General features: G+C 46.3%; 4 protein-coding genes across 4 annotated transcripts; 3 read left to right on the forward strand and 1 right to left on the reverse strand.

Annotated features, from left to right (window-relative positions):
- Positions 1 to 942: 942 nt before the first annotated feature.
- On the forward strand, positions 943 to 2,616 carry N7478_005552 (uncharacterized protein; the record flags this gene model as incomplete). Its single annotated transcript, XM_056921766.1, has 1 exon — positions 943 to 2,616. The coding sequence occupies one exon, from the start codon at positions 943 to 945 to the stop codon at positions 2,614 to 2,616; it is 1,674 nt and encodes a 557-aa protein (XP_056779803.1).
- A 115-nt stretch (positions 2,617 to 2,731) lies between these two features.
- On the reverse strand, positions 2,732 to 3,676 carry N7478_005553 (uncharacterized protein; the record flags this gene model as incomplete). Its single annotated transcript, XM_056921767.1, has 3 exons — positions 2,732 to 2,915; positions 2,972 to 3,259; positions 3,345 to 3,676. 3 exons carry the CDS (start codon positions 3,674 to 3,676, stop codon positions 2,732 to 2,734), a joined length of 804 nt encoding a protein of 267 aa, XP_056779804.1.
- A 1,445-nt stretch (positions 3,677 to 5,121) lies between these two features.
- On the forward strand, positions 5,122 to 9,117 carry N7478_005554 (class V chitinase; the record flags this gene model as incomplete). Its single annotated transcript, XM_056921768.1, has 4 exons — positions 5,122 to 6,289; positions 6,350 to 6,506; positions 6,556 to 6,595; positions 6,748 to 9,117. The coding sequence occupies 4 exons, from the start codon at positions 5,122 to 5,124 to the stop codon at positions 9,115 to 9,117; spliced, it is 3,735 nt and encodes a 1,244-aa protein (XP_056779805.1).
- Positions 9,118 to 12,279: 3,162 nt separating this feature from the next.
- On the forward strand, positions 12,280 to 13,050 carry N7478_005555 (NADPH dehydrogenase afvA; the record flags this gene model as incomplete). Its single annotated transcript, XM_056921769.1, has 1 exon — positions 12,280 to 13,050. The coding sequence occupies one exon, from the start codon at positions 12,280 to 12,282 to the stop codon at positions 13,048 to 13,050; it is 771 nt and encodes a 256-aa protein (XP_056779806.1).
- Between the last annotated feature and the right edge of the window lie 427 nt (positions 13,051 to 13,477).

The raw sequence follows: 13,477 nt of genomic DNA on the forward strand, positions 1-13,477 counted from the left end.
GGTGTTTGCGGCTTGCGCAACAAGTGTGAGGTATGGCGTGTCCAGTTTATACTGTCCAAGATTCGTCGTGTTGTTTGGGAGTTGGAGCTTTAGGTTTATAGAGAAAGAGAGAGGAATCGATATCAATTATATATTGGGCGAGAACGGCGAGAGCTACTATCTGAGTGAAGAGGACACATGTGCAGTTAACAGATCTAGATATGGGGGGCGGATCACGCAAGTGGGAGCGATTAGGCTACCCCATTCGTTGGAAACTACGACTAAGCCACCGGCACATATGGGCACCGACGGTGCCCCGACGAAGGCTGATAGCACGGGGGCTGACCAATGGAATCTCGTCGGTCTCAAATGCTTTATTTGGCTAGCTTATGCATTCCACGTACATTATGATGAGTCGACCCTCTGTTTATAATATATATACGACTGACTTCAACTGCAGAATCGCTATCGTCCGCTATACTCAACTTCGCTCAAACCTTGGAACAGTGCACTACAACTTGAAGCAGGGATAAGCTTTAAGTAAAATCCGTTTTACCATGATTTATCCAAGAATTGTCTGCATTGCTTTAAAGATGCACTCCATAAACAAAGATAATGGAAGTCACTACCAAAGACAATTTGGGAGCGAATAGGTATTTCCTAATGACAGCTCCAGGGTTATATCCAAGTATAGTTATAGGCCGTTCGTCCCCGTGTCACGGCATCCGACACCGGAAGGGCAAAAGTGAATGCCAAGCCATCCGATTCACCTCAGCGACTTTTATCGGGCGGGATTCCCCACCACAAAGCTTCGGGCCCCTGCAACTCCGTCCCACTTGGCGTTATGTATTACAGCTCCACAACGTATCATGGCCCTGGTTTTAAAGGGCTGGACTCCCCGTCCCAGTGTGAGACCTTCAGATCAGAATTCCCTCTTCTACCTTCCTGCGTCCCACATCCACAATGGTCAAGCCAGACAAGCCAAAGAAGGGCCAGATTCCCTTCGATCAGTTGCCTATCGAAAAAAGGCTCACGATTCAGAAGTACGATGCAGATGATTGCAAAGATGCAATCCATGGCCGCCGAATCCCGAAAGCTTTTGGTCACGAAGTTCATCGTCTCTGCATTATTCGCGGCATCCGTTATCACCACGGCTTTGCTGAGGAACTCCGCGGTGTGACACCTGAATTCACTCGCGCCTTAAATGCCCGTGATATCATGAGCGGTGTTATTCCAACCTTCTCCGAGCCGGATAGGAGTGATATACCGTACTGCATTTGGCATCCCGATGTCCCTAGTGAGGATACTTTGCGATTACTGGTTCAGCGATATCCCGATATGATCTATCATGCTGCTCGTGCATGTGCGGTCGGCGGATACATTGATTTGTACAAAGAGCTCGATATTCTCCCTGAGGTGCATATTGCAGAGGAAGCTGGATATGCCCAGAGAAATAGAAAGGGGAGCCAAGAGATTTATCAAAATATTCTTTCCCAGCCAGTGAAGTTCGCAATCATGAACGACTATAAACGGACCGTTGATGTTTCTGGGCGTCGAGTCACACCCTTGAATGGCGATACTGCTGCTTATTCTAGCCTTGAAGCCAAGTCAACATTTCATGAATCCAAAGGACCTTGGGTTCATAAGTCATATTACTTTAATATAACCGAGGACTGGGGTATAGATGATCATGACTGCGAGGCGCCCAAGACACCAGATGATGATTTTCCATTGGTTTACAGTCCTTTGCCAACAGATCTCCCGCTCATCAATAAGGACGGCCTAATTTCTGTTGCTGCATACATAGGAGACATCGACCGCTATGTACGCCTTCGAAGGCCAGAATGGATTGAAGATGAACTGGGCCTTGTGGTACATGGTATCTATCACAATGCATTCTTTGCCAAATGGTGGAATTCGCAGATTTCAGAGACACCACAGAGTGGTCTTATCGAGTGCACCATTCGGCGCGCAATAAATGCTCGGCGTATCATGTCCAACGACTTATCTTGGGTAACCGTGGATGTCCCGGATTTGGTGCTGCCCGAAATGATTTATTATCCCTCTTTTGCACAGGGCACAACATACCAGGAGTTGGCTCATATCGTCCCGAGCATGTACCGGCTATGCCTTCAAGCGTGCATAGGCGCTGGCTATGTTACAACATGGGACAATTTACTACTCCAGCCACCCGAAGATATTTCTTATTTCCAATCTCCCCGGAAGCCTGATGAGCCGGAAGACCTTAAGCTCTGGCGAATTTCCCGGGTCGTCGGTGCTGATATTTGGAATGAGGCGCAGCTCGCGAGTAATCCGCAGTTTTTACAAGAGATCTCGGCAGCAGTTCCCAAGAAACCTGATTCTGGCCCCGATTGGCAAGACTATTGCTCGGCATTCGGTCTTTATCATCGCATTCCAGAGGGGGTTATTCGCGTTGATAAGCCGATCTGGCCATCCGGTGGTATCGGTCCCTACAATGGACAACGCCCTGGGATCGGCGACGTGGATTACGCAGCGTTTGTCATGGATGCGGTAGGGAAAGACGTTTGGGAAGAAGAGAAACAAAGACAAAATTCATCTTATTTGCCCGTTGACCGGATCTATGAATTTTTGAAAACCAATAGGGCTTCCAAGTGAATGAAAGAGAACATAAGTTTGACTTATACTAAATAAATGTCCATGCCAAATTGAATACGTATTCCATATAATACATATGTGCAACATGAAGTTCTCCATTTAAGTTTTTCCTCTCTCATTTTTTCTTCTCACAAGAACCAGTCGCCATGCCCCTTTTCCCTTTCATGAGAGCCTGAATATTTGGCTGATGGCCCGTCAAATCTGCATCCGCTTTGCGCTCCTTTTCGATTTCATGAAGCTCGGTGAAGTATTTCGCTATCTTGAGAGATTGCCCCTTGTATCTCGGGTCTGCTAATATGCTGGAAACGAAAGTCATCAGTATATGCGGTTCTTGAGATACCTATGGTGAACTTACTTGGCCTTCGCCTGCTGCAAATCCACAGTTTCCCATCCCCTTCCTTGCTTTACCTCTGGAACGAGCCCCTCAGTGACCCATTCAAGATCTCTGGGGGTTTTTTGTTTGCGTGGGTCAAACTTCACGCCATTATGGGAAGGCTGATGATCCTTGTCGAAGTCCCAGCGAAGTAAATATCCCACGTCTCGATTTCTACCGGCGACTCGTCCTTCTTGCACTCTGTTGCGGGCGAATCGCGCATTGAGAACCAATTTATTGTTCTCGTCATTGGACTTCATTCCAACAAATCTTGAGTCGAAGTTAGCACTTTCCCACTGACTTCATTTGTGGTTTCCCAGACAATAAAGGCAAACTGTGTGTTGAGAAAGCTTACTCGCAAATAGATTTGAAAAGCAGAGGCACGTTCTTGCTAGGAACATTTTCGTAAATTTGTCCGGGCCTGTAAGCCCCTTTGATCTCTTTGGAATACATGTTATTCGCAAGTTTGTCGATGTTCGTTTCATCCCCGATGTTTGAGGCAGTCTTTTTAATATTCGCTTTCTCATCTACACCGTCTGCAATGTAATAGAGAAACTGTCGGAAGTTGCATCGGCCACCAACGAGAGAACCCAGTTTAGCACTCTGGGTTTCCTTGTCTGATGCGCATGACTTTGCAATAACCTTTTCGTCAGAATCGGCGTCCATTTGGTAGGCTTGCCAGAACATGATTTTCTCGTAGCAGCCATATAGACCGAAGGCAGACGCCTGCGATATGCATAACGCCAGGAAGAAGAAAATTGGGGCTCTCATCCTTAGAGCAAGAAAGCAGTGCAGATACAGAATGACCACAGGGTTCGAATATTTCAATATTAAGGAACACCACCTCAGTTATAGCTTTGGGGGTAGTTTTCTAGTCTGAGTTACGAGCATGGTCTCAGTAGCTCCGGCATCGCTTTATCTCGGTAAAGTCGGAGCGTCCTTCATACTGCGATTGTATTTTTCCGGATATGAGCTTCTTGGCTATGTTGGATTTTCTTGGTCTCTATGTGGACTCGCTAGTAGGATGTGAGAATATTGCAGACCCCGAAACCCGTATAGTGGAGCCGGGATCGAAGCTCTGAGTCTTTCGGGCATCAATTGGCTCTTTTAGCCTCCGGGGCTTCTTAGCTCAGGGACCATGGCCCCCGGGGCGGCCCAATGTAGTACCGGCCTGTTGACCCGTCTTTTAGGATTAATTTCTTGGTGAACCAACGATAGTCTTCGGCACGAGTTAAGAGCCAGGTTTGGCACGGTAAACTTTGAAGGTGGAGACACTATCTACCTTGCCACATTGTGTCGATTAAAGGTTGAGCGCACTCATATCCCTTTTTGTCATTAATCTGCATTATAAAACCACTCCCGCCCCACAAATCCAGGGTCCAACAGGACCTGGCTCATCTCGAGGACTTGGCGGACGTGAGACTTGGCATCTACATTTATGTTGTAGACTGCGTACAGTCAATTTGCTTCGCTTATTGGAAAAATCGAATGAGATCCACATGACACGGCTGACTGCCAGCGACTTGCTTGATCGAGCTTGGTATTCCGGGAGCATCAGACCAAAACATGAACTCTGTCCTGTGTCTTTCATGCTTTCTTGGCGATTTTCCGTGTCAAGCGTACTGCTCTAATACACATGTGCTCCTATGAACATTATATCCTGTACAAAGGTTGCCATAGTGGATCGGCTTACGGGGGCTGAAATATCGAGATTGTTAGCGGTCTCAAGTGTTTACTCTGTACGAAAGAAAACTCTGTAGGAAGCTAAGATTATACACTAGATCGTATCGAAGCGAATGTGACAAAACAGAACCCTCACCGGGGCTATTCCGAATGGCCCCTTCCGATCCCGGAACGTTACTACCCATATAGAGTACTAAAGGACATATCAGTTCGGAATGTCCTATTTCTTGTATGCCAGAAATTATTTGAGTCTTTCATTTACATTCCAAAGACCGACGACTCCTTATCAAGGTTGTTGTTTATCCTGAGTTCACTCCTTTTTGTCAATTGTTGTATTCCAACAACACTGTCGTTTTTCTCTCTCTTTCTCTCTTTTATACACTTATATCTTGCGTGTCAAGTGCCTCTTACTGGTACATGTGTTGAGCAGTATATTTACTCAGTTCAAAATGGGCTTGTTGGCACAATTAGGTGCAATAAGCCAAGTGGCTTTGCTGGCTGCGGCCGCTTCTCCTCGCCATATTGTGACAGATCCCTACCTTGCAACTCAATGGAATGCCTGTCCCGCTGTCTGTGATAGCGCAAATCCTGCCGATTGGACATTCTACCCAAACTTGAAAATTCTCAAATCATGCGATGAGCCGATGCTCTTGAACCTGGCTGTGCACAATGGCGCAAGCGATACCGAAGGCCACCAAACATTGTATGCATGTGTTGCATCAAATGAGACGACATTTGGTGACTCAGACACTAAATCCTACAATTCCCCAAATTCTCCAAGCTATTCTACAAAAAGCGTTCAGATGGAGACTGCCTGGCGTGGCGAAGACGCATCTGAATATTTGTCTCATATTGAGGATTCAGCTCGGGCAGTGCAAGCTCAATTGCATTTGCCAGCGAACCAGAAAACCAAACTTGCATTGGGTTACTCCAATGGGGTGGCCTTCGGTGCATACTTTGGCTCTATGATGGATAAGAGCAAGAATAAGAGCCTTTTTCAGTCTTTCCTGGATAAGATCCATCAAGGAGAGCTGAATAAATCCGGTTCAATGATGCAAGTCTGTGACGGCAATCGCTCGGCAGCTTACAGCCTTGGTGTGGTATCTGAGGCAAGTCGAGACCCTGCCGAGGCTCTTGCCTCCGTGAAAGAAGCGCTTTCAACCTGGAGCAAAGGAAAATGTCTCCAGGGATACACCGAAAGTTCCTTGTCCCGTTTCTCTGTGGGCGAGACCGAAGAGCAGCGTTCACATGATAAGAGAGCACTCTCTGGAAATCACCAACGAGACACATGCAGGGACATTCAAAGCGAAGAGGGAGAGGGCTGTCCTGAACTCGCAAAAAGATGTGGAATTAGTCCTGCTGATTTCACAAAGTACAATTTAGACACTGATTGCTCAAAAATGCGCGGCGGTCACCATGTGTGCTGCTCTGCGGGAACTCCCCCTGATTACTCTCCCAAGCCGAACGCAGACGGAACTTGTCACGTTTATACAGTTCAACACGATGATGACTGCGACGGGATTGCCGCTGCCAATAGCATTTCCACTGATGATATTTTCGACTGGAACAAAAAGACCTGGGGCTGGATGGGTTGTGGTAGCAATCTACAGGCTGGTGGTAAGTATCAACACAAAATTTCATGCTCCGCAGGCATAAACTTACATGGACTTTAAACAGGTAATATTTGTCTGAGCAAGGGCGAACCTCCAATGCCCTCGGTAGTCAAAAATGCCGTCTGTGGACCTCAGAAAGCTGGAACCAAGCGGCCTGATGACTGGGATGATATCGAGAGCTTGAATCCTTGCCCACTAAATGCTTGTTGTGATGCCTGGGGGTGAGTCATCCGAGTCCTATCTTTTTTGCGATAATTCTAATTTTTACAGTCAATGTGGAACCACTGATAAGTTCTGTACAAAAACGAACGTATGTACTCTTCCTTTCCTCTTTCTTCGTTCTATCGCCGCCTGCCCCCTTTTATTTGTCCTGGCTATCTTGAGTCTCCTCAATTTTCCTGGCCTTTTGGTTCTTTCGGTCTTGTTCAAAAATGACACAAAGATTAACATTTATCTCAACAGTCTTCGACGACCGCCCCTGGAACCGCGAAACCTAATACCAACGGATGTATATCGAACTGTGGCACTGATATTGTGTATCTTGACGACGGTTTCCCTGCTGGCTTCGATGCTCCAATCATGGTTGGATATTATGAAGCCTTCCAAAACACACGAAACTGCTTGAACTTGGAAGTCTCAGCTATCGAGAACGAGATATCAGTTGGGAAATCGTTTGCTTTGACTTGGGACCATATTCATTTTGCCTTCGCCAACGTCACTGAAGACTTTGATGTCGATATTACGAACGTGGAGCACGAGTTTACTCAGTTCACAAAGTTTTCGGGACAGGGCAAAAATCCAAAGGTGCTGTCTTTCGGTGGCTGGTCCTTCTCAACAAACCTAGACTCGTATGCTATCTTCCGAAAGGGAGTTACAGATGAGCAACGTTCTTTGTTTGCGTCCAACGTTGTGAAGTTTGCAGATGAGCATGCCTTGGATGGTTTGGACTTTGATTGGGAATACCCTGGTGCCCCTGACATTCCAGGAATCCCAAAGGGCGATTCAGATGATGGTGAACGTTATCTTCAATTCTTGAAAGAGGTCCGTGAGAAACTTGATGACGATAAGACACTGTCAATTGCTGCACCTTCATCCTTTTGGTACTTGAAGGGCTTTCCTATCAAGAAGATTTCAGATGTTGTGGACTATATCGTATACATGACTTACGATATCCATGGTCAATGGGACTGGAACAGTACAGATCCAGATGCAATGGAAGGCTGCGACGGTCATGCTTGTTTGCGTTCTCACGTCAATTTTACGGAGACTACGAACTCATTGTCGATGATCACCAAAGCAGGAGTCCCAAACAGCAAAATTGTCGCAGGAATCGCAAGTTATGGCCGATCTTTTGGCATGGAGGATCCAAAGTGTCATGGACCTGAGTGTAAATTCACAGGTCCAGAGTCCGGAGCTATGGCTGGAAGATGTACGGACACCAAAGGGTACATTTCCAACGCAGAGATTAACGAATGGCTGGAGAACAGCGACGTCAATACTTACTTTGATAATTCCAGCCGTTCAACCATCTCATATTCTTCGGATGGCACTTGGGTGGCTTATAATACCGAGTCTGAGAGGAATGACCGAATCATGGAGTGGTACAACGACAAAACTGTCCTCGGCACCAGCCTTTGGGCAATAGACTTGACAGAGTTTGTTGTTGGTCTTCCAAACGGCCAACGTCTTGAGCCGTTTGAAATTTCAACTTGCGGTGATTCGTTTGACAGCCTTGATGATCTCGAAGCCGCCACAGGAATTGACGAGTTCTGTATGAACACATACTTGATGCAAGCTCTCAATGGTAACCTCACGGCTTCACTAAAAAAATATCAAGACCTCCTAGACGACGGCTACGACGATGAGTTTAATTGGTACAAAAAAGCGGTTGAAGAATCGGCTCCGAATTCCCTGAAAGACTTCCTGAAGAACCACGCCGACGATTATTTCGAATGCTCCTGTGTGCCTATGTCCTCTACAACCCGTTCCCCTATAGATGGCGCGGACAATTCAACTTCTCAATGTCCGTATGCTCCCAAAGAGGGTGGCTACCAGGAATGTTGGTGGGATGCCAATGATAAAGATGGGTTCGAGGAAGACGTCATGACATCTGCTGGAATCTCGTCTGACTGGTTGCTATACGGCTATGATGGAAGTCACTGCGAAAGAGATCTCAATAATCCCATGTCAGGTAACTTCATATGCTCAGGAAGTGCAAATAGGGGTAATCCTACTCTTAAGCCAGGCTACACTATCACCAACCCAAAGGATACCATCTCTGATCGACTGCCCAGCATCAAGACTTTACAAGACAATCTAAGCTTCATCAGTATGCTATCAGCTGAGAACGCATACGAGGGCGACACATCGGATGTTGTGGACGGTGCTGCATTGCTGACACTCATGGTGTCACAATCTGTGACAAGCATGAAACAAGTCGCAGAAGTTGGTGAGGAATATAAAGACAACTGGATCACAGAAGTGGTTGTTTTATTCGTTACTGCCCTCCTGATGGTGATCCCTGGCCTGGGGGAGGTCGCTGAAGCAGAAGGAATGGTGGCAATTGCAACCACGCTTAGAGTCATCGGCGAGGCTGGTGATGTGGGAATGACTGTTTACGATATTGTGAGCTCCAAGGATGAGGGACCGGGTGCTATTTTCCTGGCATTACTCGGTGGTCTTGGGTCTTTGGACATGATCAAAGCCCCTGAGCTATTTGGGAAGGCAGCTAAGGCAAGACGCGGTATGAAGGACGAGCATTTTGCGACATTGGGACATGAAATAAAGGGTGGCATGGGCCAGGTTGATAAATTAATCGCCGCTTGCTATTAGAATTGTGGAGATGCGGCTTGCAAAGTCGGCTCTTTGACTTCCAGTACAGCAATGGTAAACCACTGCGCCACTTACCAAGTTACTCTCCAGGAGCTTGAATTTGATATTTCTAGATACCCCCGTGTCCCTTCGGGCGTGTGGGAGATGTATATGAGGCAGATATTTTCTCCATTTAATGTCAAATCATCTAGAGAGATCCAGAAGTCTATTTAATGTCTTTTAGTCTTCGAGTTATACCTATTGTGGGGGCAGTATAACTAGAAGGAGTAGTGGTCAGCGCCAAATCTGCTGACTATCTTATCAACCCGTATTTTTTATGGTGGGTTGATTTTGCAAATCGATTGCTTTTGTTTTTCAAGTCTTCAAATGAGCTTTTATTTCTATCTGACTTTGTAATGTTCGTAAATTCCATAGATGTTGCTGTTGGCGTCGAGTCTGTTATACTAAAGACTGCCCGTCGGCGATATTTCTTCTAATATGTTACACCTGTTGCCCCTCACTTTATTGTGTATGCAAAATTTTACTCGTCGTTGCCCAGGCGTGCATAATGTTGTGTATCATATCGTTGGGTTTAAAAGATGATTTTACGCTGCTTCATCCCTTCTATTCTTCTTCCGCTCTGATATTCTCTGTAAAATGCCACTTAATCTATCATGTCGGCGAACGTTTAGTCGGCACCGTGAAAGTATATAAGATTTTGCCAATCATCTCTGCCTCTTATGGTCTCTATGCTTACTGCCTTCAAGAAATGTATGTAGCTGCTTTGACCTAATATACTGTAACTATTAACCAGCTACCCATATTAAAATCGACCCTGGAAGTTCATGAAAATTTTAGCCTTCAATACGCAATAATGTTGAGACTTACATAGGACCTACTGGTGAGTGAACAGTGTCATGACTATCTACTACTTCACACCTAATATCAATACATGTTAGATCATGTCAGGTTTACTTCAGATGGCATTACGATTTATGAGGGGGGTTGGGAACGTCAATACTGATTAAGTAACTGTGCATAAATAAAGCCTGAAATGGTCATTTGGTGTGGTTTTAGCATCTGGTGGGCATATTGCCACGAACACCGTTCTTGGTCTTTGACATGAATAGCATCTCAATCCGAATGCAGAGCAGTCTCTTCGTTTCGATGGGAGTAAGAATATCCTCGAAGCCATCCCTATACGGATAATTCAATGGATGATAGTCGATCTCATAGAGATCAGATTCCAATATGGCCTGTACTGTGCTCCCGTGCCATACGTGGCTTGGATCTTTAAAAGTCTTTCCTTACCACCTGTGTCGGATATTTTGCCTTTGCTCTAATCAGGACACTGAACTAGTGTGGGAATCAGTAGTGTGATCAATAAAGGCCGCTACGAGACCTGTCGTGGATGATAGTACGGTTTGTAACGTTGTATGTACTAGTATAACGGGCCCGACTGATATCTTTCTACTGACAGAGACTGAGCCCATTTGGTACTGAGGGGGCTAGAGAGACAGATCATATTTTTAGGACAATCTGAATCTAAACATATTTAGTAAGGAACTTGAATGAGAAGAAATTGGGTGGTTAAAATAGCTCTAGAAAAGCCATATAACGAATAATCATCAACGTGGATGAATACATATATGTATGATGAAGAAACTAAGCTATAGGGGTGGGATATGTCATGGTCTGCAAGACTGACTGCATGAGGCAACACTTCCTTGGGTCCTATAACATCAACAGTGGCGTACCTTGTGGTCGGAGATCTCAGGCTGGGTTTGTGGCGCGTTCGGGGCTTCGATTTTGGGCTGTGTCTGCGGCACTCTCGGATCTTCCTTGGCTACTTGAACCTGTTAACCCTGGGGTTGCGGGGTCTTAAGATCTGTGTTAACTTGTTATTGGAATTTTGCGGGTCGAATTTGGAAGCACGGGCCTACAGCTTGACAGGGGAGAAATGGTGCGGGGCCACCCGAGCCGGCAATTCGGCTCGCCAGTGATTGGACAACGCCCATTACCTGATTGTTGAGCCCCTCCTTCGAGATATATGCCGTAGGAGTATACTGTGGTTCTCTCGCTGGATACATTTGACCTATTATGGAGGGCTAGTAGGCAGTGGCCTTCGAAGCATGTGAGTTATGCCAACACTCACCTTGGTCGCATACAAGGCCCGAATCATAGGAACAATCACATCGACCTTGATTTAAAAAATATCGTTAAATTAAGCAAAATACCCGCACTTGCTACAGATATAATTACTGTTGTTTGAAATTGAAGAAGCCCGCATTTCACCAGATCTTAACAATTCTCTGGGGCCCGTAATCTTCCAAGGTTTGTAAATAATCTTGGAACCATGCAAGATATAGTCGCCTCGTAGTATCACATCGGATGCGAATTATCTAGTTCACTACCATAGCTATAGCCAGGGTTGCATTTCGTAAGTTTGAATTAACTTTCCATCAAGATAATGAAGTTGCTGTCATTTGTCATCGAGATCCCGATCTTTGCGGTGGCGTCAGTGACCGAGATTCAAACTATCCGACTCTTTGCACCCTATAGATCCCGAAGTATCTATCCAATTGACCCTGATTGACTTCTTCATTCGCCAACGGAGACATTTGGAGGCTTACCAATTTCTAAGGCGTAGTTTCTAGATAGCAAACCCCGCCTTTCTACGAGTTAAATTAACATTTTAAAGATGATACACAGGCAACGTGCTTTGTAATTGCCATGACCGGTCAGTATAAAAGCCCCATCTTGTCACTGTCAACACATACCATCAGTTTCAACAGTGGTTTACTGTCTCTTTTCATCCAAACTCTATAGATCTTCAACTCGCGATTTGATTGACTTGAACGACCCTTCACACTCCAACCATTTCACTTGTATTGATTTGCCTTCTCACGCCACAATGACCAATTGGCCCGACGTCCATATGAAGCCTGCTGATGGGTTCCATTCTATACACCAGCTCAGACCCCAACAGTCAGCACTGCACACGTTCCCCAAATAAGCGGCAAGGCCATTCCCAAGCTCTTCCGCCCATTCACTATCCGAGGAACAGCTTTCCACAACCGCCTGGGATTGGCTCCAATGTGTTGATATAGCGCCGATGATGGACATATTACACTCTGGCACTAGGCCCACTACGGTGGTATTGCCCAGCGTGGTCCTGGCCTTATGATCATCGAAGCGACTGGCGTTCTTCCAGAAGGCTGTATCACGCCCGGTTGTCTCGGTCTCTGGAAGGATTCGCAAGTCGGCCCGCACAAGCAGATTGTCGATTTTGCCCATAGCCAGGTTCAGAAGATTGGAATTCAATTCGGTCACGCTGGACGTAAAGCATCCACTCTGCCACGTTGGGTTGGAGGAGCTACAGCTACAAACGCAGTAGCCGGTTGGGTTGAGAATATCAAGTCGGCGAGCGCCATCCCATTCAGCGACAACGATATTGTCCGTAAGGCCATGACTTCTGAGGATATCCAAGATCTCAAGGAAGCCTGGGTTCCGGCTGCACAGCGTGCTCTTTCGGCCGGCGTTGACTTTATCGAAATCTACGCTGCGCACGGCTACCTCCTTTCGTCGTTCCTAAGTGCATCTTCTAATCAACGTGTTGGCCAATATGGCGGAACATTTGAAACCCGTATTCGTCTCCCTCTTGAGATCGCCCGTTTAACTCGTGATACTGTCGGCCCGAAGATGCCCGTGTTCCTTCGTGTCTCGGGTACTGACTGGCTTGACAATCATCCTCAGGATCAGGGTTGGAGCTTAGATGATACCGTGAAATTCGCAGTTGCTTTGGCCGATGAGGGCTCCGTCGATCTGATCGATATCAGCAGCGGTGGCGTTCATTCGGCCCAGGAAATTACATCGGGTCCAGCATTCCAAGTACCCTTTGCAGCGAAGGTGAAGCAAGCTGTTGGGGATCGTCTTCTGGGCTCACGGATGTGATTTTTGTTTGTATTTAAGTTTATATGTGAGAACTTATTCACATTTAATCAATTGGTTTCACTCTTTCCATACCCTTTCAGCCAGAATTCGACTGGACAAGGTCAGCCTTGGGACCCAAATGCATAAAGCGCCACGTTCAGGCTAATTCGACAACTCCAGATGCTAGTTACAGTTAGGAGAAAAATAGATTAAAAAAGGCTTTGTTTAAGCTGGAAACAATTTTATACGGACGAATCAGAAATTGCAGAAAATCCTTTGGGTCAGCTCTTCACTACGTAACGACCCGCTCTCCACTCGGAGTTTATTTCGGGCCTCCCAAGCTTGCGCGTTGCCGATAAAAAGGCCAAGCTGGCGATAACCATACAAACATCTTCCCCCCTCAAGCTCCCGCTCTCTCTCTCCTCCCTCCATTCCCCCGCCAATGGGA

Source organism: Penicillium angulare (genome assembly GCF_028827245.1).
Source record: "Penicillium angulare strain IBT 27051 chromosome Unknown utg000004l_segment0_segment0, whole genome shotgun sequence".
Classification (NCBI taxonomy): domain Eukaryota; kingdom Fungi; phylum Ascomycota; class Eurotiomycetes; order Eurotiales; family Aspergillaceae; genus Penicillium; species Penicillium angulare.